The 26,723-nt window shown below is 48.2% G+C and overlaps 2 protein-coding genes across 4 annotated transcripts; one reads left to right on the plus strand and one right to left on the minus strand.

Moving 5' to 3' along the window:
* Positions 1-3,548: 3,548 nt before the first annotated feature.
* Alg12 (ALG12 alpha-1,6-mannosyltransferase) lies at positions 3,549-19,368 on the minus strand. Of its 3 annotated transcripts, none has more exons than XM_075960277.1 (11): positions 18,524-19,357; positions 18,349-18,424; positions 16,186-16,544; positions 15,979-16,111; positions 12,911-13,084; positions 11,798-11,992; positions 9,650-9,753; positions 8,848-9,071; positions 4,581-4,750; positions 4,422-4,497; positions 3,549-4,287 (listed from the first exon to the last, which is right to left on the minus strand). In XM_075960277.1, the coding sequence occupies exons 3-11, from the start codon at positions 16,519-16,521 to the stop codon at positions 4,056-4,058; spliced, it is 1,644 nt and encodes a 547-aa protein (XP_075816392.1). In that variant the 5' UTR covers positions 16,522-16,544; positions 18,349-18,424; positions 18,524-19,357; the 3' UTR covers positions 3,549-4,055. The 3 variants fall into 3 exon arrangements, with proteins under 3 accessions (XP_075816392.1, XP_075816391.1, XP_075816389.1); XM_075960276.1 differs by having other exon boundaries at positions 3,553-4,287; positions 19,155-19,368; XM_075960274.1 differs by having other exon boundaries at positions 3,556-4,287; positions 18,349-18,421; positions 19,155-19,249.
* A 176-nt stretch (positions 19,369-19,544) lies between these two features.
* Creld2 (CRELD disulfide isomerase 2) lies at positions 19,545-26,168 on the plus strand. The gene is made up of 10 exons (XM_075960278.1): positions 19,545-19,778; positions 19,871-19,953; positions 20,230-20,340; positions 20,870-20,961; positions 21,729-21,905; positions 22,758-22,853; positions 23,408-23,491; positions 24,203-24,298; positions 24,755-24,895; positions 25,866-26,168. Exons 1-10 carry the CDS (start codon positions 19,653-19,655, stop codon positions 25,913-25,915), a joined length of 1,056 nt encoding a protein of 351 aa, XP_075816393.1. The 5' UTR covers positions 19,545-19,652; the 3' UTR covers positions 25,916-26,168.
* Positions 26,169-26,723: the final 555 nt, after the last annotated feature.

The following is a 26,723-nucleotide window of genomic DNA, read 5'->3' on the forward strand; positions in this document are numbered from 1 at the left end:
CCCAGCAACCACATGGTGGCTCACAACCATCTGTAATGAGATCTGGTGCCCTCTTCTGGCATGCAAGCATATGTGAGAGGAATGTTGTATGCATAATAAATAAATAAATCTTAAAAAAAAGACAAAAATGATAAAGCTGATAATGTTTACAATTGATATTCATAAACTCCATCTAAATTAGAGATCCTCTCATTTAATCATTCCATTTTCAAACTGTCTATCATATATACAAAGACCCAAATCCCTCCATTGTAATAGTTCTTCCCATTTTTTAATGTGGGGGGGGGGATCTCCCTCTTTTAACTAATTCCTTCCTTTAACAATCCCCAATTGTCTTACCAAATCTATCGGCGATGTTGATGAAGATATGAAGTTTATTGCTGCTGCTAAGAACAGTAAAAGCCTGAATGAACTTCAAGGCAGCTACCTAGTTTGACAGCAATCCAAGAAGGGGGTTCAGGGAGAGCCCACAACCTATGGTGAAGAGAGAGAGAGAGAGTCGTCTGAAAAAAAAAATCACAGATGATTGTTCTGAAAAAGCACGTGATTGGTGATTGTATGTATTGGGGGGAGGGGGGGAAGTTGGCTGCCTGAAACCAGAACCAGTCAGTCTAAGGCAGGTGAATCCTGTGGTGTTTGGAGCCCAGGTGCTTCTGGAGTTCGGGTGGCAACTGGAGACTGTTTCAGAGAGGCTACAACAGGAAAATCCCAAACTCACTCAGAGGTTTGGGGAAAAAGAAAAGAGAGCCTAACCAGGTGGTGCTGGAGCCCCATGTGCAGCTACAGCCTGTGCCGGTAGTTTAAAAGCCACAGGTAAATGGCTTTTTCATGAATTTGTACCCCAATTGTTGGGCACCAATTGTAGCATGAATAATAAAAACCCAGAGATAGATACCTGAAGATTAGGGAAGCAAAGCATCCAAGCCACTAGAGAGCTCTTACTTCTATGTAATCTTCAGACTAAAAGAGCGAGTTCCTGTCTCACCCCACCTTATATTCCTCTTTAGTGCTAGGATTAAATCCGTGCACCACCACTCAGTCTCATGGCTCACTAGTGTGGCTGCTGGGATTAAAGATGTATACCACCGCCAGGCCTGTATGGCTGACTAGTGTGGCTGTTTTGTGTTCTGGTCTTCAGGCAAGCTTTATTTATTAAAATACAAATGAAACATCACTACATCTCTGCCTGTCTTTACAAAGATAAACAGAAACAATGACACTAATGACCAAAAAGAGGCTAGGTGTGCTGGAACACAGTCTCAGAATGGAGTCATATAAGGGGAATTCTGAGTGCTTGTGAGAAAACGCCAAGAAAACAATCTTGTGATCTCCATTTCTTTAAAATCACAGAATTGTTCTTGGAATGAGCTTTTGTGCACCTCCCAAGTGTAGCAGATAGGAGTGACTTTAGACAATTCGTTACACCTGGATATTGTAGTTTGTATACATGCCTCTATGAAAAAGCATGTGTTTGTCATGTATGCTTATTATGATTGTAGACTTTACACGTCTTTTTAAAAAATATTTATTTATTTATTATGTATACAATATTCTGTCTGTGTGTATGCCTGCAGGCTAGGAGAGGGCACCAGACCTCATTACAGATGGTTGTGAACCACCATGTGGTTGCTGGGAATTGAACTCAGGACCTTTGGAAGAGCAGGCAATGCTCTTAACCACTGAGCCATCTCTCCAGCCCCACGACTCTTCTTAACCCTCAGGGTATAAACTGCCTGATGTTCTGAATCAAGTTGGCTGTTGCAGATGTTAGTCTAGTTCATTTTCAGGCTCTATCCCCTCCCAACCCCCGCCAAGTTCCACTACCTTTAGAGTGTAAGCAGGGATGAGAAGGAAACCTCCCTGTGCTTGCCTCTAGTAGTGCTTCAATCCCCAGCACAGTCATGCTCTACAAGCTAAAAGATGATGGGAGTATGGTAAAGCTCATAAGACTGAACGCAAAGAGCAAAGGCTTGCAGACACACACACACACCTTATCTGCACTTCAGATGGAAAACAACCATACCGAGGCAGGGCAAGGGCCATCCCAAGAAACTTACCGACAGTGTTTCACACCCAGTCATGGGCAGGGGAGTGAACTGCAAACAGATCTTGTCCTCCCTCTGGCAAGTTTGTTCTGTGCAGCAAACTGCACAGTAATTCCAGAACTACTTAGTATGTACTTTTGTTACTGAACAAAGTACCAAGTGTATGGATACTGCCAAGAGCCACGATTTTTATTGTGGAAGGGGATTGCACTATCGTGGCATGGAGGATGAGAAGAACTCCATGACATGGGATGAACTGTATGGGTATTGGGGCTGAGGACAGAGTTTAGTACATGCTAGGCTAGCATGCATGAGACCTGAGTTCAATCCTCAGGCCTACCAAACAGGTAGTATAGATATGGCCCATGACTGTCCATACATGTTCATGTGTGCACATGCAGGCATGTACAACCTTATCTGTCTACAGGAAGGACCTAAGAGCAGACATCCAAAGAGCAACAAGGATACCCAACCCCAGATACCATCCTAAAATCATTCTCCTCCAAAAAGAGCCAGGGCACTTGAGAGAGACATGACTAGTCCTACAGCCCAGGAGGACACACACTTCGGAGTACTGTACACCAGAAACATTCAAAGGGGCAGCCCAGGAGGACACAAACTTTGGAGTGCTGTACAACAGAAACATTCATAGCGCCATGTCACAAGGTAAGCACCAAGTGATGGGGCTCTCATTGGCACATCTCACACCATATAAACACCAGAACTAGGAATGACTTACAGACCATTGCAGTTAAGTAATCCAGAGTACAGAGAAAATAAATGCATGGATGTGGGTACGTATAGGTAAGGAACAGGGGAATAATGGCTGAGAGTGTTCACAATGCTGATTGGGGGTCAGTCACACAAAAGACCGCATCAGGACACATCTGCGCTGTGTGTCATGGTCGTGCAGAGAAGTCTGCACCTCTAAGCTGAGATAGACCAAAGGTTATATACTTCAAACCACCAGCTCTCAGAGACTTAGAAACAAACGGCCGAGGGATAGCTCAATTGGTAAACTGCTTGCCTTGCAAGCATGGTGACCTGAGTTCAACCCATAGAACTAATTGGGGTGGGGGAATCCAGGCATGCATGTGGTATATGCTTGTAATTCCAGTACTTGGGAAGCAAGAGATGTGGGTCCCTGGGGCTCACTTGCCAGAAATCAGAAAAATGGTAGATAGTGCCTGAGGAACAAAAGCCAAGATTGTTCCCTAGCCTGGACACACATGCACCGGCTGTACACATCTGAAAACAGTGCGCATGCACACAGGCACAAGTGTTCATAGCTGTGTAGTGTCCTGTACAGATCTGTGCTATGCAGACTGTGTATGTGGTTTCTGCCTGCATATTGGATGCATGATGTGCACACATCATCTGTTACCTGTATGACTGGCACTGTCACACTTCATAAATGAATGTTCAGTACAATGTGACAGGGCCAGTGACCCCTGCTGTGAAACCAAGGCAGAGACTGTCCCTGGAAGCAACCACAGAGCAAGACACTATAAGAAACCATAATTTTTATTTCTGTTCTTTTATAAACATGTTTATGTCCTAAGAATCAACAGCTGCAATAAAGGGTGGTGGGGCTGCCCTGTGCTGAAGCTCCAGGTTTATATTATGGTCTCCTGAGGCCATGGCAACAAGTGTGGTTCCGGGGCAGGAAATACACACTGAGGGTCACTGCAAGCTAGGGCGGCAGGGTGCTCTAGCCTGGCTCACTGTCCCATTGGTTATGAATGGTTCCCAATTTTAATATATATGATCCTGTGGGCCACCTAACCATGGCAGACAGGTCTGAGCCGGCCATTATCACATCTGGTGATAGGTCCTGGGCTCCACATTCTCTTAGCCCTGTGCCCTAGGTGTGGCTATGGCAGGGCCCTGCCTGCGACAAGTCAACACCAGGGGCAGGCGGGAAGTCCTTGGTCCTTTTCTTTGTTTTCCTGAACTATCTGCACCGAGTCAGAAGGCTCCACTTGAGGCTCATGGTGAATGACCATCCTCTCAGGCCGGCCTACGCAGCCGCTCCAGAAGCACCAGTTTTGTCTGTAGGTTGACATCAAAGGGTGGCAGTTTCGTCGGAGTCAGACTCACACCTGTAGTGCCCTCAATACTGGCCAGGACACGGTGTGTATCCCTGTAGAGGGCCAGGTGCCCGGGTGCTGCCTCCATGATGATGTGTGTATAGTCCAGCATGCACTTTGCTCCAGGGTGCACGTCCTCCCTCTTGTCATACCTGGGAGAGAAAAGCCACCTGTCTCCACTGCACTCATCTTTGCCTGTCTCACACCACCTCTCCCTACCACCTCCGTGCCACTGAGGTGACTTCTAGGTGGCCTCCACCTGTAGCATAATGCTTTAGAAACAAACCTCCAGTCATCGTTGACCTGCAGAAACCGTGACACACCTGTCTGGGCAGCAGCCACATCAATGTGCAGATGGACATCTAGAAAACCAAATCTCAGTTAGAAGTCAACATGGTACCTTACTCAGGGCCAGCCTGGTCCCCAGGGAGCACTCTATACCAACCTGTCTGGGGTGGCACCAATTCATGTAGCCGCTGCATCGCAACACCACCAGGATAGTTGAAATGGGATACATAGAGGGATGTGGCTGAATATGCCACATTTACCACGATGTGTCCTATCACAAACAGAGCTCCCATCTTGTACAGCCAAGACTTTTTATAGTTATTCAGGCTGTGAAAAGAAAGATATTCAATGAAAAGCATATGGTGGCAAGAACACCAGCATATCCAATCACACCTAGGAAAAGTGGTCCTAGAGTATCAGCCACTCCAACTTCACCAAGTCATTACAAGCAGCGAAGCTACTCAAAGATATATCTGGGTAATCAGCCAAAGAATAAAAGGGCTCTGAAACTGCTTTTGCTAAAAAGTACCAGCTCCTCACCTGGGACCACATGGTAACTAAAAGCAGATAAAAGCCTGGCATTCCCGGGTTCTTTCTGCATGTCGCCTGTCTTGAGACTCTGGGTCCCTCACTGGTTTAGTTCTGAGTCTAGATATGTCACATATCAAGGAGTCTTGTCTATAAGCTGATGACAGCGAACCCATTTCATGTTCCTTCAAGGTTGAAGGCACAAAGAGTAACTGAGATATCTTACTGTTTACTTTGACAATGGCCTGCTCCAAATTCACAGAAATCACCTTATGTCTCCAGTAGTCCTAAACCCCACAGACAGATCACCTCATGATGAGATCACCCCCAGCAGGAATGGTCATCTCAGGGTAACTGGACTGTCTTCTCACTTCCTTGTAGAACCAGAACTGAGATAATCATCAACCAGACCACACTGAGCAAGACTTCTTAATTATGCATACCTCTTGCCCCTACCTAATTCTGTTTAAACTAAAGCTCATGTCAGTGCTCCCTCATCTGTTCTTTTTTTTTTTTTTTGGTTTTTCGAGACAGGGTTTCTCTGTGGTTTTGGAGCCTGTCCTGGAACTAGCTCTTGTAGACCAGGCTGGTCTCGAACTCACAGAGATCGCCTGCCTCTGCCTCCCAAGTGCTGGGATTAAAGGCGTGCGCCACCACCACCACCCGGCTTTATCTGTTCTTTTTAATGTGCTTAGTCTCTTTTATTGTCATGGGGAAAGACAGACGGTTGTAACTCCTGAGCTTAAGCTAAGCATGCCCTAAAATACTCAAGCAACCAAAGTGACTAAAATACCATCTGAAGAACTCTGCGGTTGTGAACAGTGGTACAGACCTTGGAATCCCAGCACTGGGAAGGCTGGTGAATAATGATGGCAAATTTGAAGTCAGCCTGAGTCACATTGTAGAACTATCTCAAACAAAAGGGGCTGATGAGATAGCTCAGTGGGTAAAATCACTTGTCATGTACGCCTGGTAACTTGAGTACAATCCCCAAACCCACATACAGGTGTAAAGAGAGAACTGGTTCCACTGGCTCCTCTGACTTCCACATTCATGCCATAGCATGTGTACCCCCCAAAATGCACACTTGGGGGGTGTATTAATAATATAAGTAATAAAAACTTCAAATTTCCACTCAAGATGTCAATTCAAGTTTATACTATATTTTTTTTAAAGGCATTTAAAAAGACTCCTCAGTTTAGGGCGGAAGTCCAGCTCACAAACCACACAAAGCAAATCAAGGCCTCCAAAATGCCAGTCTGAGGACAGGGAGGCAGACTTCAACAAGGTGCCCAATCCTGGGGTATCTTCTTCAGTGTGCTTGGAATCTCCAGACCAATAGCCTAATCCTGTACCAGGTCCTGGGATTGGTTCACCCTGTCTTCCTTCCCAAGACTATCTTTGATTGAAAGGAGGGGTCACCATATTCTATGGAGACATGAGTGTGGTCTGTGTGTGCACCTCTATGCACAAATGCACACATTCAGGTGTGTGCATGCAGAAGTCAGAGGAGAACATCAGGAACTGCCCTCTATCACTCTCCATCTCATTCCTTTGAGATAATGCCTCTCATTGAACATGGAATCTGCCAGTTTTTCAATTAAGCTCAGTCATAGCAATCATCCTGTCTCTGTCCCCCATCACAGCTACCACAGCACTGGATTGTTACATCTAGCTTTTTACAGAGGTGCTGGGGACCCAGATGCAGACCCTCACGCTTGTATAGCAAGCATTGTTACCTATGGTGCATCTCCCTTCCTGACACTAGGCTTATAGATGTGCGCTAACATACCCAGCTCCAAGATGTCTTTATCTTTGGTCTTCTTGGTCAATTTCTGGGAATAGATTTACATCCATTCTCTAGGTCATCCTGTCTAAGTCAGTTTGCTACTCACCTGCACTGATCTAGACGTTTTAAATTTGTTTATTTATTTGTTTGTTTAGGGTCTTGTATAGTTCAGGTTGGCTTTGAAATGGCTATATAGCCAAAGATAACCTTGAACCTTCACCTCCTGAACAGTTATAGGCATGTACAACTGCACCCAATTTATGTGGTGCTGAAGTTGAATCAAGAGCATTGAGCATGCTGAGCAGGTACTCTACAAACTGAGCTTCATCCCAGCCCTTTTCCTGATATAAATTTTTAAAAAATATTTATTTATTTATTATGTATACAATGTTCTGTCTGTGTGTATGCCTGCAGGCCAGAAGAGGACACCAGACCCCATTACAGATGGTTGTGAGCCACCATGTGGTTGCTGGGAATTGAACTCAGGACCTTTGGAAGAGCAAGCAATGCTCTTAACCTCTAAGCCATCTCTCCAGCCCCTGATTTTAATTTTTGAGAAAGGCTCATCCTATAGTTCAGGATGATCTGAAACTCATTATGTACCTTGGGATGGCTCAAGTTGGTGTTCCCAAGTACTGGGTTTATAGGTGTGAGTCACTACACCTGCTCCATTAGATTTCTGTAGGCAACGAATGCCACCCCCACCTTCCCTGAAGTTTTGCGTTTAAGACTCAATTAGGTCTGTAAGATCATAGCCCACTTCAGCTTGAACCTGGTTTCTAAGCTGCAGCTTAGGTAACCCCCAAATAAACTCTGGGTTGTCTTCTGTTCTATCTCAGTTGATGGGACATGACCACTGCCTTCATTTTCACTGTCAGCCATCTGAAGCTGACTTTAAACAATGGCCATGAACAGCTGTGACAGACTATGACAAAGACTGTGACAGAGAGGAGAATGTTTGCTCTCTGGACATTTAAGAAATAGTCTACCAAATTTTTAAACTGTTGGCCTCAAATACAGATTTTTCAGTACAATTTCACCAACTCTATTCCAACTAAGGTACCTGAGTAAACTATGACAGGGTTGAGAGAGAGAGAGGTCAGGTGGAGGTGGCACATGCCTTTAATACCAGCATATGGGAGGCAGAGGCAGGTGGATGGATCTCTGTGAGTTCAAGGCCAGCCTGGTAATAAAGCAAGTTCCAGGACAGTCAGGGATGTTCTACAAAGAAACCCTATTTTGAAAAACAAAGAAACAAAATGGAGGAGGAGAATTTGTCATCCACAAACCTGTTCTTGCACACTAATTAACATCCACCTTAGCCAGGTGGTGGTGGCACACGCCTTTATTCCCAGCACTCGGGAGGCAGAGGCAGGTGTATCTCTGGGAGTTCGAGGCCAGCCTGGTCTACAAGAGCTAGTTCCAGGACAGGAACCAAAAGCTACAGAGAAACCCTGTCTCGAAAATAAAGGAAAAAACCACCACCACCACCACCACCAACAACAACAAAAAAAAACAAAAAACAAAAAAACATCCACCTTTACCTGTGACCCCAGCCATAGCCATGGTCTATACCTTTCATGGAATTTTGAGCTGACCCAAGGCAGAAAGCACACAAAGATAAAAGAAGCAAGAGGTACATTGTGATTTGAATGTTAAACCAGCAAACTTAGTCCTTTTTTTTTTCCCTTTTTTGAGACAAGGTCTCACTAAATAGAGCACATTAGCCTTGAACTCAGAGACCCATCTACCCCTGCTTTTGGGATCAAAGGCTGTGCTATCACACCCAGCACAGCAAACCTATTTCTAATGCAGTGTTAAAAATACCTATCAGCAGCCAGGTGGTGGTGGCGCACACCTTTAATCCCAGCACTTGGGAGGCAGAGGCAGGTGAATCTCTGTGAGTTCGAGGCCAGCCTGGTCCATAGAGCAAGTTCCAGGACCGGCTCCATAAGCTACATAAAGAAACCCTGTCTCAAAAAACCAAACCAAACCAAATCAAACCAAACCAAACACAAAACCTCATCAGCTGGGTAATCCCCAGCACCCCCAGAAAATACAGTAAAAGTGAGATAGCAGACAAGAATCTCAAGGATGAAACCCTCACACATAGGTGCATCCTCTGGCAGCCATGATGTTGAGTGCAGGGAAGGTATAGATGATGAACCGCAGTTCCTTATGTGGGAGGAGAGAGTACAAAGCCACGAATCCCAGGCTTGGCAGGGCCAGTGCATGGGTCCTCTTGTCCACTGCCCCCAAGGGTATGAAGAGAAGGCTGCAGCCCAGGCCTCGGGGCAGGGCAGAGTAGAAATACCACAGGAGTGGGGAGGTCTTGAGGTCAGGTTAAGGAAGCACAGATATTGTCAGAGATTCAGTCACTGTCCACTTAAATGAACGAAGATGGTAACAGCATCAAGGCTGAAGTGGCCCCAAAGACAGTTATGCCAAAAGACACAGCAGAGACCTGCTCAGGAGCTATAGGGATGGATGATCTCGGCACAGCATTCTCAGCTAGAGGAATAAGTTCCTTTGTTTTCACAGCATTAAGAGATGAAATGGCATGTTGTCAAGTCATAGCTATGCTGTCCTTTCTAACCATGAGTCTATCTGAAGTACCTGGTGATAAACGTTGTCAAAGGCAGACCATACAATGAACCATGGCAATGCTCCCTAAGACTAGGCGATGCTTAGGGAGATTTTGACACATTAAGATATGAAGAAGGCATTACAGTCCTCAGTGCCACCCAGGGCAAGTGAGTCCCAGGTGTGAGCAACAGAAGCTTCTACCCTGACACTTAGACAGCCACCTTACCTGTGCCGGATCAGCTGCCTGACAGGGAGACAGGAGACAGGCCAGGGTCATGGGGCTGACTAGCCTGTGCACTCCTACTCGAATGCTGAAAGGATACGCCCCAGTTGGAACTTTTGTTCAGGACAGTGTTGTACCAAAGCACCTTTCCTTCTGGCCATACAAGGTATCTCCAGAAATAGGAGTCCACAGCAACCGTCAGTCCTAATAACAACAAAAGAGTCTCAGTAAGGAACATGTGCACTGGGCTTAACTAACCCCACAAAGTGGCTGCATGGTCACAGAAACTGCCAGAAGCTTCCCATAAATGGAGCGAGTGGTGTGTGACACCATTTCCCATCAAGTATCATCCCTAGCACAGGGCATACTGCCCTCCTCTTGCCTGGACAAGCAGCTTAAAGAACAGTGGGTGGATGCAGCTTTCCAGATAGAAACCACCATTAGAGACAGAACTGGAGGTTCTACTGATGCCAAAGTTTGGATCATCTACTTCCATCTTTAAAAAAACAAAACAGAAAAAATGTTGGGGCTGGAGAGAGGACTCAGTAGTTAAGAGTACAGATTTTCAGAGGGCCCAAGTTCAGTTCCCAGAACCCACAAACGAAGGCTCACAACTGCCTGTTACTTCAGTTCTAGGAAATACAACATAGTCTTCTGGATTCTACAGGTGCCTACAATCACACACCCATTATTACCACACCAGGATACATGTGTATAAACATATCTGAAAGTAAATAAAGAGTAAAAAGTCTTTTTGGGGGGCTGGAGAGATGGCTCAGAGGTTAAGAGCACTGGCTGCTCTTCCAGAGGTCTTGAGTTCAATTCCCAGCAACCACATGGTGGCTCACAACCATTTGTACTGAGATCTGGCGCCCTCCTCTGGCATGTGGGCATACATAGAGGCAGAATGTTTAATAAATGTTTAATAAATAAATCTTTAAAAAAATAGTCTTTTTTGGGCCGTGGGTAAAGGAACTTGCTGCCAAGCCTAATGATCTGAGTTCAATCCCTGGGACCTAATTGCCACAAGTTGCGCTCTGACCTCCAAATGTGCACTGTGTGGCTCATGTGTGGCCATGCACATGCACACAGACCGACAGACAGACAGACAGACAGACTCACTAAAAAAGGTTAAGTGTAATAAAATACAAAAAAAAAGCAAAAAACAAATTTGAAGGGTTGAGACAACAGCTTAGTAAGGAGCTGTTCTTACAAGCAGGAAGGCCTGTATTTCATCCCAGAGCCCGCATAAAAAACTAGGAATGGATTGCATGTAGTGGTGCATGCCTCTAATCCCAGTACTCAGGAGGTAGAGGCTGGTGGATCTCTGAGTTCAAGGACAACTTTGTCTACTGAGTGAGTTCCAGGACAGCCAGGACTACGAAGGAGACCCTGCCTTGTGTGTGTACATATACACACACACTCCTGTCTCATATATATATAGCCAAGTATGAGATTGGCAAGACACCTTATTAGTACACACACACACAGTGGCTAACAACTGTCCGTAACTCCAATCCCTGAGAATTTGATGCTCTCTATGGCCTCCATGGGCACCAGGCACACATGCAGTACACAAACATATATAGAGGCAAAGTACCCATACACATAAAATAGAAATAAATATTTCTCAAAAAACTAGGAAAAAAAAAACCAAACCAAGGTGGCTAACTCAGTGAGGAACGACAGAGGTTGAGCTCTGGATGCTATACGCACATGCACACACTGTTTCAAACTGCCACACTTGTAATTTTAGCACAATGAAGGCAAACACAGGAGAAACTTGAATTTGAGGCCAACCACACAGTGAGTGTGGTGGTTTGAAAGAGAATGCCCCCCATAGGCCAATAAATTTGAATGTTTGGTTCCTAGTTGGTGGGAGTTTAAGAATGATTAGGTGTGGCCATATTGGAGGAGGTGTGTCACTAGGGCTGGGGTTTGTGGTTTCAAATGAGCCCACACCAGACCCAATCTCAATTTTTCTTTGTTTCTGCCTGCTGCCTATAGATCAGGATGTAAGCTTTCAGCTACTGCTCCAGTGCCTGCCTGCTGCCATGCTTTCTGCCATGATGACCATGGACTAACCTTCTAAAACTGTAAGCAAGCCCCCAGTTAAAAAGCTTTTTTCATAAGCTGCCTTAGTCCTGGTGTGTCTTCACAGCAATTGAACAGTAACTTAGACAGCAGGACTCTGTCTCAAAATACCCAAACTGAAATACACACAGACAAACCCGAGATGTTGACTTGCCTAGACAGAGAATCCCTGCTGGGACAGCATGCTGGAGCAATCTGGCTACAGACAGTCTTCTTTGGTATAAGGTCAGCAGCAGCATAAGGCCCAGCAGCATGCACAGCTCAGCCCTGAAGGCAATGATGGCGAAGGCTGAGAGCCAGATAAAGAGGGCCCACTGATGCTGCAGCCAGGCTGTGAGGGCTGGAAGAACTGCAAAACAAAACACACACAATAAGGGGGACTCACTTTCTTCCTTTCTTGTTTTGTTTCTGTTTTTCTTTTTTTTTTGTGTGTGTGTGTGTGTTTTTCGAGACAGGGTTTCTCTGTGGTTTTGGAGCCTGTCCTGGAACTAGCTCTTGTAGATCAGGCTGGTCTCGAACTCACAGAGATCCGCCTGCCTCTGCCTCCCGAGTGCTGGGATTAAAGGCGTGCGCCACCACCGCCCGGCTGTTTCTGTTTTTCGAGACAAGGTTTCTCTGTGTAACAATCCTGGCTGCCATGGAACTTGTTCTGCAGACCAGGCTGGCCTTAAACTCACAGAGATCGGCCTGCCTCTACCTCTAGAGTGCTGGGATTAAAGGCGTGCACCCCCAGGCTCGCTTTCTTATTATAAAAGACACACACACACAAATCGCTCTATGGGGGCTGGAGTGGTGGCTCAGTCATTAAAAGACTGGCTGCTTGGCTGGTGGTAGTGGCGCAGGACAGTTGACAACTATCTGTAACTCCCGTTCCAGAGGACCTGATGCCCTCTTCTGCCCTCTGCAGGCACTGAATACACATGATATGTTTAAATACATACAGAACACTCATGTACACAAAATAAAAATAAATCTTTAAAAAAAATTACTCTAGAAGCTGTGACTGCTCAGCACTGTAGGGTTTAAGGCTAGCCCTGGCTACAGACAAACTCCAAAGACGCATACTCGCCTGCTGGGACGGCACACAGGTACTCCAGGGTAGCGTTTTCTACAAAGTGCCAACCGTGAATACTGAGACTCCTGCTTCCATAACAGGAGACCCTGAGCAGTTTATGAGGAGCCAATGGGGTGGTGGCACTGCGATGGGCTGATGGGTGTGTGCTTAGCTGAGGTGAGGGACCAGAAGGTATACTCTGAAGCTACATACCCACAGCCAGGGCCAGCACGTTGGGAAGGGTCCTCGTACAGTAGAACATGAGGTGAAACTGTGTGGCTGATATCCAGCAGAACATGGCAGCCACTGTGGCCCCGAACTGTCGTCTCACTTCTTTTTGTAACGTCCAGAGTCCAAAAATCACTCCAAGTCCAAGGACTCCTCTGACTAAATAAGATGAGCAACAAAATCATGTCGTGAGTGACTCAAGAGCATACACGGATGATGAAGCCAGGGGCTCTTGGAGTGTCACTTGCAGAGCTGGTCAGTGTCAATATGCAGGGGACCACCTGGGAGTGCACATTTGGTACCAAAAGTGGCCACGAGAGACCTAGGGCCTGTGTTTACATCGAGACCCACACCATCCAAGCTTCTTCTCTCCTTGCAGTCCCACAGGCCTGGCTGAGTGTTTGCTGAATGCTGGGCAAAGCTAGAGAGCAGTGTTGGAAGGGCAGGGTAACCAGGGACCTCTAGATTGGGTGGAGGTGGGGGACAGTGCTGATTAAGGTTCGACTCAAACCCAACCCTGTGGAAGCATCCAGATCATGCTGTGGTGGAACACCAGCTTCAGGGGCAGGAGAATGAATGGAAACTATCCCTGGAACTAGTGATCTTTTGAAGACAGGTGAGACAGGTACCCTGGGCAGGGCCAGTCCACATATCCTCAGAGTAGACAAGCCTTATTAGCTACTGGCCAGTGGGTGCCAAGGCCTAAAGCGATGGCCCAAGAAACCGTTAGCCATGGGAGCAACCTCAGAATGGGAGCTGCAAACTTTTAGAAGCTAACCCAGACATTCAGAGTGGGACCTGCGCAGCACTGGGCTTCCCTCTTCCTGTGTATTACTGGATACTGGATTCAAAGCACAGATGTCTCACTTTGGGACCCGAGTCCATGAGAATCTAGGTCCAGGTGCTGTACTGATGCTACCAGGAGCCTGCACTGCACTTCTGTTTATGATGTCCAGACAAAGCTCTTTTCCTTCCTTTAAGGTCCCATCTGCTCAATCTGTCACCTGAATCCTAAAGGTTCCCTTCTTCCCAAACTTCTGCCTGGACAAGGACAGTTGATCATACAACCTCTATTCTAGGATGGCTATCATATCCCTGAGAGGACTCACTTGGGCCACTTAAAGGAGCTGGCATCATCAGAAATCCCATGCTTATAGCAGATGAGAACAAAATGTCAGTGTGCTAAAGATGTTAGCATACCCAGCTCCCCAAAACAAAACCACCACAGATTTCCTTCAGGGGCTGAAGCTTGGCCCTGCCCCATTTGAGGCTCCTTCACACCTACATAGGAGCTGCGGCCTACAGGCTGCCCTGGGCAGTGACAGGTCTCCCTGACCTAATTAGCCTTTCTGAGGAGTGGGCTGAGTTTCCCTCAAGAATTCAGCTTTTAAAACTTCCCATGGGGGTTAGAGAAATGGCTCAGCTGTTAAGAGCAGTGATTGCTCTTTCAGAGGACCCAGGTTCAAGTCTTAGCACCCACATGGCAGCTCATACCTGTCTGTAACTCCAGTTTCAGGGGATCTAACACCTTTACACAGAAATACATGCAGGCAAAAACATGAATGTACATAAAATTTAAAAAAATAACAATTCCACATAGGCTAGACAAGCTAAAATCTGACTATGGCCAGCTTTGTTAGACACAATAAAATATTCTAAATTGGAAAAGTATGATTTTTGGCTAAATCATACTTTTCCAACTTAGACATCAGGTTATAGAACAATGTGCATATAACTTTCTTAACCTAGTATATATTTTTTAAAAAAGTATTGAGTCAGGGATTTAGCTCAGTGGTAGAGTGCTTGCCCAGTGAGCGCAAAGGCCCTGGGTTCAGTCTTTAGCTCAGGGGTGGAGGTGGGTGGGTGGGTATGAGAGATGGCTTGGTGTGGTGGCAAACATCTTTGATCCCCAGGATGCAGGAGGCAGAAGCAGGCAGATCTCTGAGTTCAAGGCCAGCCTGGTCTATAGAGTGCACTCCAGGACATCCAAACAGCCAAAGTTACATAGTGAGAAAATGTCTTAAAAAAGAAAACAAAAATACAGATGAGTAAGGGGTGCTGGACAGGTTTCTCAGCAGTTAAGAGCACTTAAAGAGTAACTATAGAGGACCCAAGTTCAATTCCCACTACCCACACGGTGGCTCACAACCATCTGTAACTCCGGTTCCAGGGGATCTGCTCTCTTCTTCTGACTACCACAGGCAAGAGACACATTCATGGTACACATACGTATGTGTAGCAAAAACACTCAGCCACATTAAAACAAACAACAACAACAAAACCAAAAGAATGGGTCCCAACTATAGAAGTGGGGTGAGCTCTGATCGCCAATGTGGCAGTGTGTCTGTCACCAATGGAGACTCACTTTAAGACAGCTAGAGAAGTCAGGTGTGATGGCACACACCTGCCAAACCAGCTTTCAGAAGACGAGGCAGGAGGACTGTGAGTCCTAGGCCATCCTGCGCTACACAGTGAGACCCTGGCTTCAAACAAGCATATATAAAAATAAAGAGGAATCACAATGTTCTCAATACCCCAAAACAAGTATCTGAAGAAACAAACAAAAAACTTAAATGTTCTGGTCTTTTGCTATATCATAAACTGTGCTAAAATACTGTATTATATTTATTGTATTATTGTACTAATAAGAAGAAATCTTCTGCATCAATGAAAACTTTACAAAGTACTCATGGGCACAGAGAAGGGACCAGGGGCTCTGTATGCAGACCAGTACGATGACCTCTGACCTCGAGGGCTGTCTGCTCATTCCAATCTGTGGAGTATGCAGACTGCAGCAGCTAAGGCTCTGGGAGTTACTGCTGAGGTCCTCCAGCTGGAACAGGAGCAGGGGAAGCTGTCACCACCTTCTTCACTAGCCCTGCATCCCATGCGATGTCATGAGGACATCAGTGGAGTCTAAGGTACAGCTCCTACTTGCTTCTCCCAAGTTTGGTGGCAAGGCTACAGTGAGTCCTGCCAATTCCCACCCTACTCCACCACCCCACAGTGATCATGTGATACTGTTACAGGTCTCACCCATGCCAGGTTCTTACCTGTCAACTGAGAGTAAAACCTGGATACTTCCAACAGCGAAAGCACATAAACCACAGGACTGGAGAACACTGCAATCAACAGTGGCCCAAGGAACGTCCTGGGAACAACTCCAGGAAACTCGTGGTGGTCATACTGCAAGGAGAATGGGCGGTCAGCACAGCGGCTGGGGAGGGAAAGCAAGTCCCAGCTCCAAGCAGCAGCCTCACCTTGTCTAGATCCAGCTGGTGGTACAGCAGATCATGTGTAGCCTGTAGGTTAAAGCTTTCCTCCACCTTGGTATAGGGACAGGCAACAAGGTGGATAGCAGCTGCAGTGACCAGCAGGCCCAGAAACAGCAGGGGCTGCCTGCCTGATGATTTGGTTTTTTTCTTTTTCTTTTGGTTCTTCGAGACAGGGTCCCTTTGTGTAGCTTTGGCTGTCCTGGAACTGGCTCTGTTGCCCTTGAACTCACAGAGATCCGCCTGCCTCTGCATCCCGAGTGCTGGAATTAAAGGTGTGCGCCAAAAACCCTCTGGCTTGAGTGATGATTTCTTGCCAGTCATGTGGTGCTTTAAACTTCATGGACCTTCACAGAACCAAAGACAAGAAGTGCCCATCATTAACAGTGTTACCCTATACATTCAGAGAGAACAGAAACACGGCTCCTCAATGTCATACTCTGCTTGAGGTCACATTGGTAATGTGTTGGGGGAGAGGAATCACAGCTGTCCTTGATTATATCTGAAATTAACTAAAGCCCAAGCAGTTGGGTACATCTGTGAGGGATTTTTTTCTTAAGTAAATCCTTTGAGGCAGGAAGCTTCACCTGCAATCTGGGCCACCCCTGCCGCTGGCAGCCTACATAAAGAACATGGAAGAAGCAAGCTTCCTCTCTTTGCCTCATTGTTCTTTTCACTCTTGCTGGCAATTCCATTCCTTCATTGGCATTAGAGCCTCTTTCTTTAGGATTTCAGCGTATACCAAAGAGCATCTGAAGCCTCCAGCCTCTTGGACCTTTTGCTGGGAAACAGCCATTGTTGGACTACCTAGCCCACAGTCTGTAAGCCATTCTAATAAATAAATCTCCTATATACATACACATGTTTGCATATTTACATATACTTCATTCTATCAGTTCTTTTTTTGAAAATTATTTTTTATGTGTACAGTGTTTGCCTATATGTATGCCTGGGCATCTGATCCCCTGGAACTGGAATTACAGACAGTTGCGAGGAACTATGTGCATGCTGGGAACTGAATCCTGGTCCTCTGAAAGAACAGTCAGAACTCCTAACCACAGAGCCATCTCTCCAACTCCAACCCTTTGAAATACAACAATTCTCATAATTCCTATTGTCTTAGTTAGGGTTTATATTGCTGTGACAAAACAGCACGACCAAGAGCAGCTTGGGGAGAAAATGGTTTATTTCATCTTATAGCTTACAGTCCATCATCCAAGGAAATCAAAGGCAAGAGGAACCTGGAGGCAGGAGTGCTGTTTACTGGCTTGCTCCTCATGGCCTGCTCAGCCTGCCTTACTATAGCACCCAGGACCACCAGTCCAGTGACGGCACAGCCCACAGTGACTAGGCTGTCTCACAACATGAACCAAGAAAATGCCCCAAAGTCATTCATCAGGCCTGCATGAAGGCATGCCATGAGGACTTTAGTGAACTGTAAATAATGCCCAGCTTGCATTTGCTTGTTCCAGATTTGGCTGCGAGGCTACAGTGAGTCTGGCCAAAACCCCACCCTACTTGTGTTAGACACAATAAAGTGTACTGAATTGGAAAAGTATGATTTTTGATTAAAAGAAAAATGTCACAGCCTGGTCTACAAGAGCTAGTTCCAGGACAGGAACCAAAAGCTACGGAGAAACCCTGTCTCAAAAATCCAAAAAAAAAAAAAAAGAAAAGAAAAATGTCAGATTATGGAACAATGTGCACATAATATTCTCAACCTAGCACAAAAACAGACAAGGGCATGGCGATGCACAGCCATAACCCTAGCAGTCGAGAGGCTGACACAGGAGGAACAAGAGTTCAAGGCCAACCTGGGCAACTTGGTAAGAGTGCAAAACCCTGGGTTCAATCCCAGGCCCTCGTGAAACCTATGTGTGTTGATAGATGTGTGAATCCCCAGCACCCAGGAGGTAGAGGCAAGAAGATCAGAAGTTCAAGGTCATCCTTGGTTATACAGAGTTCCAGGTCAGCCTTAGCTATGTGAGACCCAGTCACACAAAAAAGAAGAGGGTGGGACCCACGCCACTGAGACAGCAGCAGGGTGGGATGTGCTGCCTGAGGGACTCTGACTTAGCTGTCCCAACCATTTGCTCCTCACGCCTTTAAAGGAAATCCAAGATTTAGGCTGAAATTATCCTTCAAACTCACCTGATCCTCCTTCCGCCCAGCCAGGACACTTCCTCCCAGCCAGAGAGGGATGCTTTCTGCTGAGGACCAACAGCTGCTATTTTCAAAGACAACAGAAGCTCAGGGTGAGTCAGAATGTTCAACCAGGAGCAAAAAACAACGTCAAGGTAGTCACCAGTACAAAAAAACCACCTACCACGGGAATGGGGGGAGCTGCTGGGCAGCCAGATGGCTAACCGCCTTTGAGCGGCCAGGTTCAAAAGGGCCATATTGTTAGCAAGTGTGACTTGGAGAAGGAGGGCACCTCAGACTAGGTAGTACCCTTCAAAGATCCTGTTGTCCCTGTCAATGGGGATTCCAAGGCTTCCACGGAAATGGTCGGAATCACTCGCTCAAATTGTGGCTTTAGGCTGGAAACATCAACGATCTGGTGCAAACGAGGCCTACTTGTCAACCCAAGACCAGATGAAACTGTACGAGCTGCACAAACAGGTGCTCTCTAAAATCCAGACAATTGCGTATCACTTCTCATTCAAGCCATTTAAAATGCGGTAGGTCACTGTGTGCCCAATGCCTGAGGCCCCCAAACACACTGAGCCGGTCCCCTAGAGCAGAGCTCAGTTTACAGGTGACAGGTCGGCTGCCAGGTGAGAAGGGTGGTGGACAGACGAAAGGTCCAGGCCACAGGTGAGACGTCCAGCCCCCATGTGACAGAGGTCCGATACCCAGGTGAATTGTTCAGTCCCCAGGGTGGGGAACTCAAAGGCCGTCACGCGCGCTAAGGCAGCCCTCTTGGAAGAGCCCCAGCCTCGCCACCTCCCGAGTACCTCAATCCCCAACGGCGAGCTCTGGACTCTTCAACTCTCTCTCGTCCTGACCCCTCGGACCTCAGCAGACCGCCCTCAGCAGGAAGCGGGAGGCGGAAACGCGACTCAGAAGCGAAGTCTTTGCCCGAACTTAACATGGCCACCACAGCGCAGATAGGCGACAGGGGAGAGGGCTCGCGACCCTGAGTAAAGATGGCCACCGCAGGCCGCGAGTAGGGGGGCGGGGCCAGAGGTCAGAATAAAAGGCTGCGGTCCCGCCCCTCTCTCGCGGGACGCTGACCCGGGGCCTTCTCATTGGTCGCTGCTCGTGGCGAGCCCGAATTGGTCCACATCAGACAGGGCGGATTCTTCTGGCCAATGGCAGCGCGCCGGCTGAGAGCTGGGCGTGGCTTCGGCGACGCAGTGAAGTAGCCCGGGGAACGGCCGGCGCGCGGGCCGGTGGGCGGAGGCCGAGACTCCCCAGTTCTTCGCCGGTCGCCCGGCAGCCTCCCCCCCGCCATGCACCTGCCGCCCGCTGCCGCATTCGGGCTGCTGCTGCTGCTGTTGCCGCCGCCTGCGGCTATGACCTCCCGGAAGACGACACTGTGCCAGAAGTGCCGGACGCTGGTGGACAAGTTCAACCAGGTAAGCGGGCGGCTGGCCCGGGACAGCGGCTCAGGGCGGGGGGCTAGCGGGGTTCACAGCGGATCACCGAGCCGGTGCCCTCTCCTCCGCAGGGGATGGCCAACACGGCCAGGAAGAACTTCGGCGGCGGCAACACGGCGTGGGAGGAGAAGACGCTGTCCAAGTACGAATCCAGGTGGGTGCCCAAGAACTGCGCGGATTGGCAGCTATGGACTGGAACCCTCAGCCCTCCTAAGGGCTTCTGGCTTCCTTGGGTAATGGAATAAGCTTTCCTTCCTATGCTGTGGTGCAAAGGCGCCTGCTCTCCCTGGGTCCCCTGGACACCCTGCCCGTTAGTTAGGGATGTTCCCCTCTTCACTGAAGTAGTCTCTAGGTGGGACATGTTTAAAGTGAGCAGACTGGTGCTTTTTGGTGCTGGTGCTTTTGGGGATGCTGACAGGTTGTGTTTCAGTGAGATCCGGCTTCTGGAGATCATGGAGGGCTTGTGTGACAGCAGCGACTTTGAGTGCAACCAACTCTTGGAACAGCAGGAGGAGCAGCTAGAGGCCTGGTGGCATTCACTGTGAGTGGCCGGGACCCTGTCTTCTGATGGGTAGTTTTGCAGTCCCTTCCCAGGAGAGACAGGGAAGCAGTAGCAATCCAACATCCCTGTCCCATTTTCTCCACTTACCGCCATTGTCTCTTATCAGAGCACAGCTCTTAGAGCCAGGAAGCTTGCAAAGAGTTCCTGTGCATGCCTGACTCTGGCTTCCCCCATCACACAAGCTTTGGGGGCTTGTACAGTGCCTCCTACCCCAAGTCACCTGAGGTGGTTACTTCAGCCTGAAGATAAAACATGGAAAATTCCAGAGCTAAGTCTCATTGCAGTGTATCACATTCTCTTCAATATTGTCATGGATCTTTTACTATGCCTAATTTACAGATTAACCTTCCCCACCAGTATGTTTGTGAAGGTCTATAGTGTATTTAGGGCTTGACACCGTCCAAGGCTTCAGGAGTCTCCTAGGGGTGGTGTTGTGTGTGCTCTGCCACTGAGCCGTGACCTCAGTCCAGCATTTCATGGGATTTAATGACCATTTCTAAATCCTCAGGAAGAAGGAGTACCCTAACCTATTTGAGTGGTTCTGTGTACACACACTGAAAGCATGCTGTCTTCCGGGCACCTATGGGCCAGACTGTCAGGGTACGTTTTTCTTGGGAAGTCCCAAGTCTGCATCTTTCCTGTTACTCCTCTCTGAGTCCCTTGTGTTTAAAAGCACAGAGGGGACTTAAACTCATCATCTTTCTATGGAGTTGGGGACCCTTCCTCTTTCCTCAGATGGGTAACTGTCCCCCTGCGCTCTGGGGTTGTGAACCTGGACCATAGGCTCCTGCATCACTGTGAACTTTAGGAAAGTTCCCCTTTGCACTGTAGAGCTCAGAGCCTCTGGTCCTAATGTGTTTTTAGGGTACTGATCACAGACTCGGGAGGTCATCGGTACTGCTGACAAGGAGATGGGGGTTATAGGCATGCTTAACTGTTTCTGCTCCTTCTATGAAGTGAGTCTTGAGACTGGAGCCTAGCCATGTATATCAGGCTGGGTCAGGTAGCAGCAGTTTCAGTTTCAGGCACTGCACATGGCTGAGATGTCTCTTGCTTGTCTCCCTGACTGTGCTGGGTATAACATGGATTTCTCTCCCTGGGCACATAGTGTGTTGTCCCACAGTTGGCCCCACACAGGCATTGAGTGTTGATCCTGCAGGTTCTAGGTGGTCGGTGTCTGTCTCTAGCCCTTCCTTTAGCTTTTAGACCGCTGTTTGCCCAGCAGGAATGATGCCAGGTTTAAACTGACAAGCATCCCAATGGCTGCTGGGCTGTGAACATGTTGAGAGGTGCTGTGGTTCTCCCTGTTTGAGAACAACGTGGCCACCCCCGGGACATGCTCCAAGCAAAGGTTTCTGTCTTCCAAGTGTGCCAGGGTGGGTCTGAGAGGCCTTGCAGCGGAAACGGCCACTGCAATGGAGATGGCAGCAGACAGGGCGACGGGTCCTGCCATTGTCACGTCGGATACAAGGGGCCACTGTGTATCGACTGCATGGATGGCTACTTCAGCTTGTTGAGGAACGAGACACACAGCTTCTGCAAAGGTGAGCCGCAGCACTGAGTCTGGCCAGCTTGGTTGATGGTGAGGCTGTGGGGAGCAGTCCCTCCTGAAGCTGCATAGCTAAGAACATAGCGCACCCTAACCCCAGGTGTCCAGACCGTTGCAGAAGGCCTAGAAGTGTGGCCTTTTTGAAGTATCCATAAACCACACCAGAAGGAAAAGCTTCTTGTGGGCATGACATGGAGCTTGAGTGCATGTGTGTCAGCTTCTGTCATTCCTATACCAAATGCCCTTGGCTTTTTGCCCCAGCACCTAGTAATGGGCTGTATTCCATATGATCACCTAGAATATTCTGATGGAAGGCTTGCTCCCAGCCATGGCTGTCCCTGAAGGGTGGACAGGTCCTTCAGTTTCCTGCCAGGCAAGGTAGAGAGCAAGGATGTGTCTGCAGTCCATAAAATAACTTCTCAGAGAGAATAAGGACTTTCTGGGCCCATAAGAGGTGGCCACACATGAGAACCAGGACCCTTGGAGGCTACTCCTGAGCACTGGCTCCACCAACTCCTTTGTTTTTACCTGGTTATCAAGGTTACCTGATCAGGTGCTTCCCACGATGTGGTCAACTCTGCCTATCTTCTCACTGAGCAGAGCATAGACCTTGCCAGCCTCCAGGGCCCTGTGGTTGCTGTCTGCACAAGGCAGCACCCTTGGTTGACTTCACATTCTTCTTATTTTATGAATTCATGAGGGATGTTGCATACAATGACATCTTACTGTTTTCAGTTTTTGTTATTTTCCTGCTGAGCCTCATTTCTAAAGTAAGCTTTCCTCTCTGTGGAAGAGGGTGGGACCCCGTTCCCTGAAGGGCCCTGCTTATACAGCCTTTGCTTTCCAGCCTGTGATGAGTCCTGCAAGACATGCTCAGGGCCAACCAACAAAGACTGTGTGGAATGCGAAGTGGGCTGGGCACGTGTGGACGGTGCCTGTGTGGGTGAGGAGGGCACCGGGTGGGAGGGGGAAAGGTTCCTTACTGGGGAGACTCCCTCACCCCCAGAGAGATCTGACTCCCACCTAATGGTGCTTTTTATCTCTGCCCCTCTCAGGGCTGTGGAAGGCCACTCTTACGGCCTTCGTTTTGAGGACTCAGATCTAGGTTAAGCAGATGTCCCCACCACAACTGGTAACATCACAGTACCGGGGCATGTGGCCCTGCCATGGCACTGCTATTGCTGTGCCCTTGCCCCTTTCATGCTGCAAACCCTGTACTGTGGGCAACCGTGGAGCTGACACTGCTTGGTCTTCCGTAGCCCCAGGTGCCCACTACCTGCCCTCCTCTCTCTTTAGTTTCGGTTTCACCCCTCACCAGCTGCTTGGCCTTAGGCAAATTCAGAACTCAGCCCCAAGCTGGTTTCAAGCCCTGAGGAGGGGAGGGAAGGAAGGGATGGTTTGAGCTTGTATGGAAGCGAAGGAGCTCATTGCAGTCATGTGGGTGGTGCCTCAGCCTTGCCACCTGGGCTCTGCTCACAGCCTCATTTTTTGTTCCAGATGTGGATGAGTGTGCAGCAGAGACCCCTCCCTGCAGCGATGCACAGTACTGTGAGAATGTCAACGGCTCGTACACATGTGAAGGTGACCAGAGTGTTCTCTGTCTTCCTTCAACACGTGAGACTAGGATGACCCTGGACGGTCTGCTCAGGAACTTGGAAGCGGTGACCTCAGCAGTAGACATGCTGCAGAAAAGCCTTAGTCTCTGTCATCAAGTGTCTCGCACATCGTAGTAGTCTTGCAGCATGCTAGCCACGGCAGTCTTTTCCCTCAAGGGAAAACTTTTCACACTTTTTTTGGAGACAGGATCTCTCTATGTAGCCCTGGCTATCCTGAAGCTCACCATGTAGACCAGGCTAGCCTCAAACTCAGAGATCCTCTGCCTCTGCTTCCTAAGCACTGGGATTAAAGGTGTGTGTCATCATTCCCAGTTTAGAAAACATTTCACACTCTTTTTTTGCTTTCCAAATTTGCCAGTCAAGGGTCTGAATATTTTAGGGTCTTATGCAGTTCACAGAGCAGCAGGGGCGGGGTTGCCGCCCAGTGTCTGCAGCTCTAAGCTAGCAGGCTGCAGTGTCCTCTCGGTGAAATGTGACACTAGGCCCAGAGCTCGCAGCCTCCGCCTGGCTCTTCTTACTGAGGTCTTTCGTGGTTGGGGAAACAGACTGTCCCCGGGCTTGAGGTGGCTTTGTGTTTAAGTTCCTCCATGTCGCTAGGGTCTGTTTTATGGTGTGCTTGTCCTGTCCTATCTTACTGAAGTAGAATTTGTCTAACACCTTTCCTCCTTGTTTCTAGAATGTGATTCTACCTGTGTGGGCTGCACGGGAAAAGGCCCAGCCAATTGTAAAGAGTGTATCTCTGGCTACAGCAAGCAGAACGGCGAGTGTGCAGGTCAGTGAGCCGTCTGCTGAAGAAGGTGAACTTTCTAGAAGGAACATATCCCTTGTCAAGGAGCCTTTGAGGCTCTGGGAGATGGCTGACTGTGGGGTCTGCTCCTGCACAGACAGTGTTGTACCTGTTGTGGCCACACTGGCCTGAGCCCCCGTGTCATCAGCTCCCAGGGGACTTGGCTGTCTTGACTTGAGTCATCTCTTGTTGTCTTGGCACTGCCCAGGGCACTGGGCTTCCCATCTTCATGTCCTGCTCCACCAGTTGTATCCTTGCCACCAAGGACCAGGAAGCTCTCCTCTGAGCACTCCCCTGACCTTTGCTTCTTTCTCTGATGGTCATTCATGATGCCATTGCTTTTATTGGTGAATGAATTGTAAATGAGCAAATTTCTTGGGTGTATATGTGTGTTTGTGTGTGTTTGCAACCATTTATTGAAATGGAGTATTTTTATTTCAGATATAGATGAATGCTCACTAGTAGACAAGGTGTGTAAGAAGAAAAATGAGAACTGCTACAATACCCCAGGGAGCTTTGTCTGTGTGTGTCCGGACGGTTTTGAGGAAACAGAGGATGCTTGTATACAGAAAACAGAAGGCGGTGAGTGGCAGAAGGTGATGGGCAGTGTGGCCTGCCTCCCCAGGGACAAGGCTAACCAGACCCTTGGAAACTGCCAAATAAGAAATGAACAGATAAAACCTGTGTGCCTGCACACCCAGGGTCATGGAGGGGGGAAGACTCAGCAGGAGTAGGAGAGAGGCCAGTACAGGAGAGCATTCAGTTAATGCCTTCAGATTGGGTCTACAGATGGAGAAAAAGGGAAAGCAGAGCATGCTGGTCCCACTGAGGGGGAAGGAGGAGCAGAATGCAACAGCCTCATGAGGCACCAGCCCCTGCAGGATTCCCAGCAGTGATCTTGGGTCCTGGAACTCTGGCCCAGGGTCAGGTCTGTGTCTGGTTCTAAGGCTGTAAAGTAGGGTCTGTTCAGACCTTCCAGAATGTTCCTAGTCCTTGCATGGTCTCCATGTGTCCAAGTTTGCCCTTTTCATAAGGACACCACTAGTCACTCTTGACTGGGCCCACCTTGATTTTTCCAATTATCTGCAAAAACCCTATTTCTAAACCAAGCCACATTGATAGGTGCTAGGCTGGGCATCAGCTCCTCTCCTTGAGAGAGAGAGAGTTCAATCTGACAGACTCTAGGAGTTGTGGAAAGTAGGAAGAGGCAGTGTTTAGAGAGGTCAGTAGTGACAGTAGTTTCCCAGAACCCACCCTGAGCAGGGCAAACAGTCGTGCACCTAGGAGTGCTGTGGTCAGTGAGATACTAAGGATAACAGAGGAATTTAGCAGCCGGAGGACAGGATTGCCTGCTGTCACCGCCTGCCCTCTACCTCAGATCTCTCACCCTCGCTGCTCAGCCTCTGGTTAAGTCTGTAAAGTGCCTGCCTGGGCACCCCACTGGGTACTGGGACACCAATGCCTCTACATACAGCTCCTACCCCATCCAAACCCATTCTCGAGGCCCTCCATCACTGAGTACTCATTCAGTGACCTACCTGTCTTCTGACAGAAGTGACAGAGGAAAACCCCACACAGCCACCCTCCCATGAGGATTTGTGACGGGCATCCGGGTTCAGAAGCCAGACTCACCCTTTTAAGTTATTGAGAGGACATCCTATAGAAAATGTGGCCCATGGACATCAACCCCATTTCTCCAGGAGATTTTGGAGGGAGAAGCTGCCTACTTTGAAACAGTTGATACTCACTTGGCCCTTTAAAAAGCTGCACTTCTTGGTGGTTCTTAAACAGATTCGTATATTTTGATACTGTTCTTTATAATAAAATTGATCGCTGAAGATCACCAGGAACAAAACGTGTTGGTTTGTTTCATTGAGAACGTGTGGCCTTCAACACTGTTCAGTTTGTACCTGTCCTGCCAGAACTGGGACATAGATGGGACCCCATATCTTCCCTTGGTGGGCACCTTGCGAGTTGTCCCTGAGCCAATGCCCAGTGTGGTGGAGGATAGGAGGGGTCCTGCCCTGCCCTGTGGTATAGCTACCTCAGACAAATTGTATAAGATGTAGGTTCAGGAGTTGCCAAATACATTTTCTAAAGACCTGGCTCCTGTTGTCTTCTGGAGAGTTGGAACCCAGTGGAAGGTGGGCGTGCCTTCCAAGTGGGGAGGTGTTGGGGTCCTAGCTCACTCTTCCTTTCTTGACCATAAGGGAATCTTTACTACTAACCCCTTGCTATGCCACTCAGCACATCCCGGAGCAATGGGGTCAGGTGAACCTGTACTGGAACCCTAAACGAAGCCAGCATAGCCTTTCCTCTATTGAAGTTGATTGCCTCAGTAACAAAACGCTGACTCGCTCTGGGACTCAGCCTATGAGCCTGCTGTGGCAGTGTTGGCAGCAGTATTCAA

The sequence above is a fragment of the Microtus pennsylvanicus genome, chromosome 2 (assembly GCF_037038515.1).
Source record: "Microtus pennsylvanicus isolate mMicPen1 chromosome 2, mMicPen1.hap1, whole genome shotgun sequence".
NCBI lineage: Eukaryota > Metazoa > Chordata > Mammalia > Rodentia > Cricetidae > Microtus > Microtus pennsylvanicus.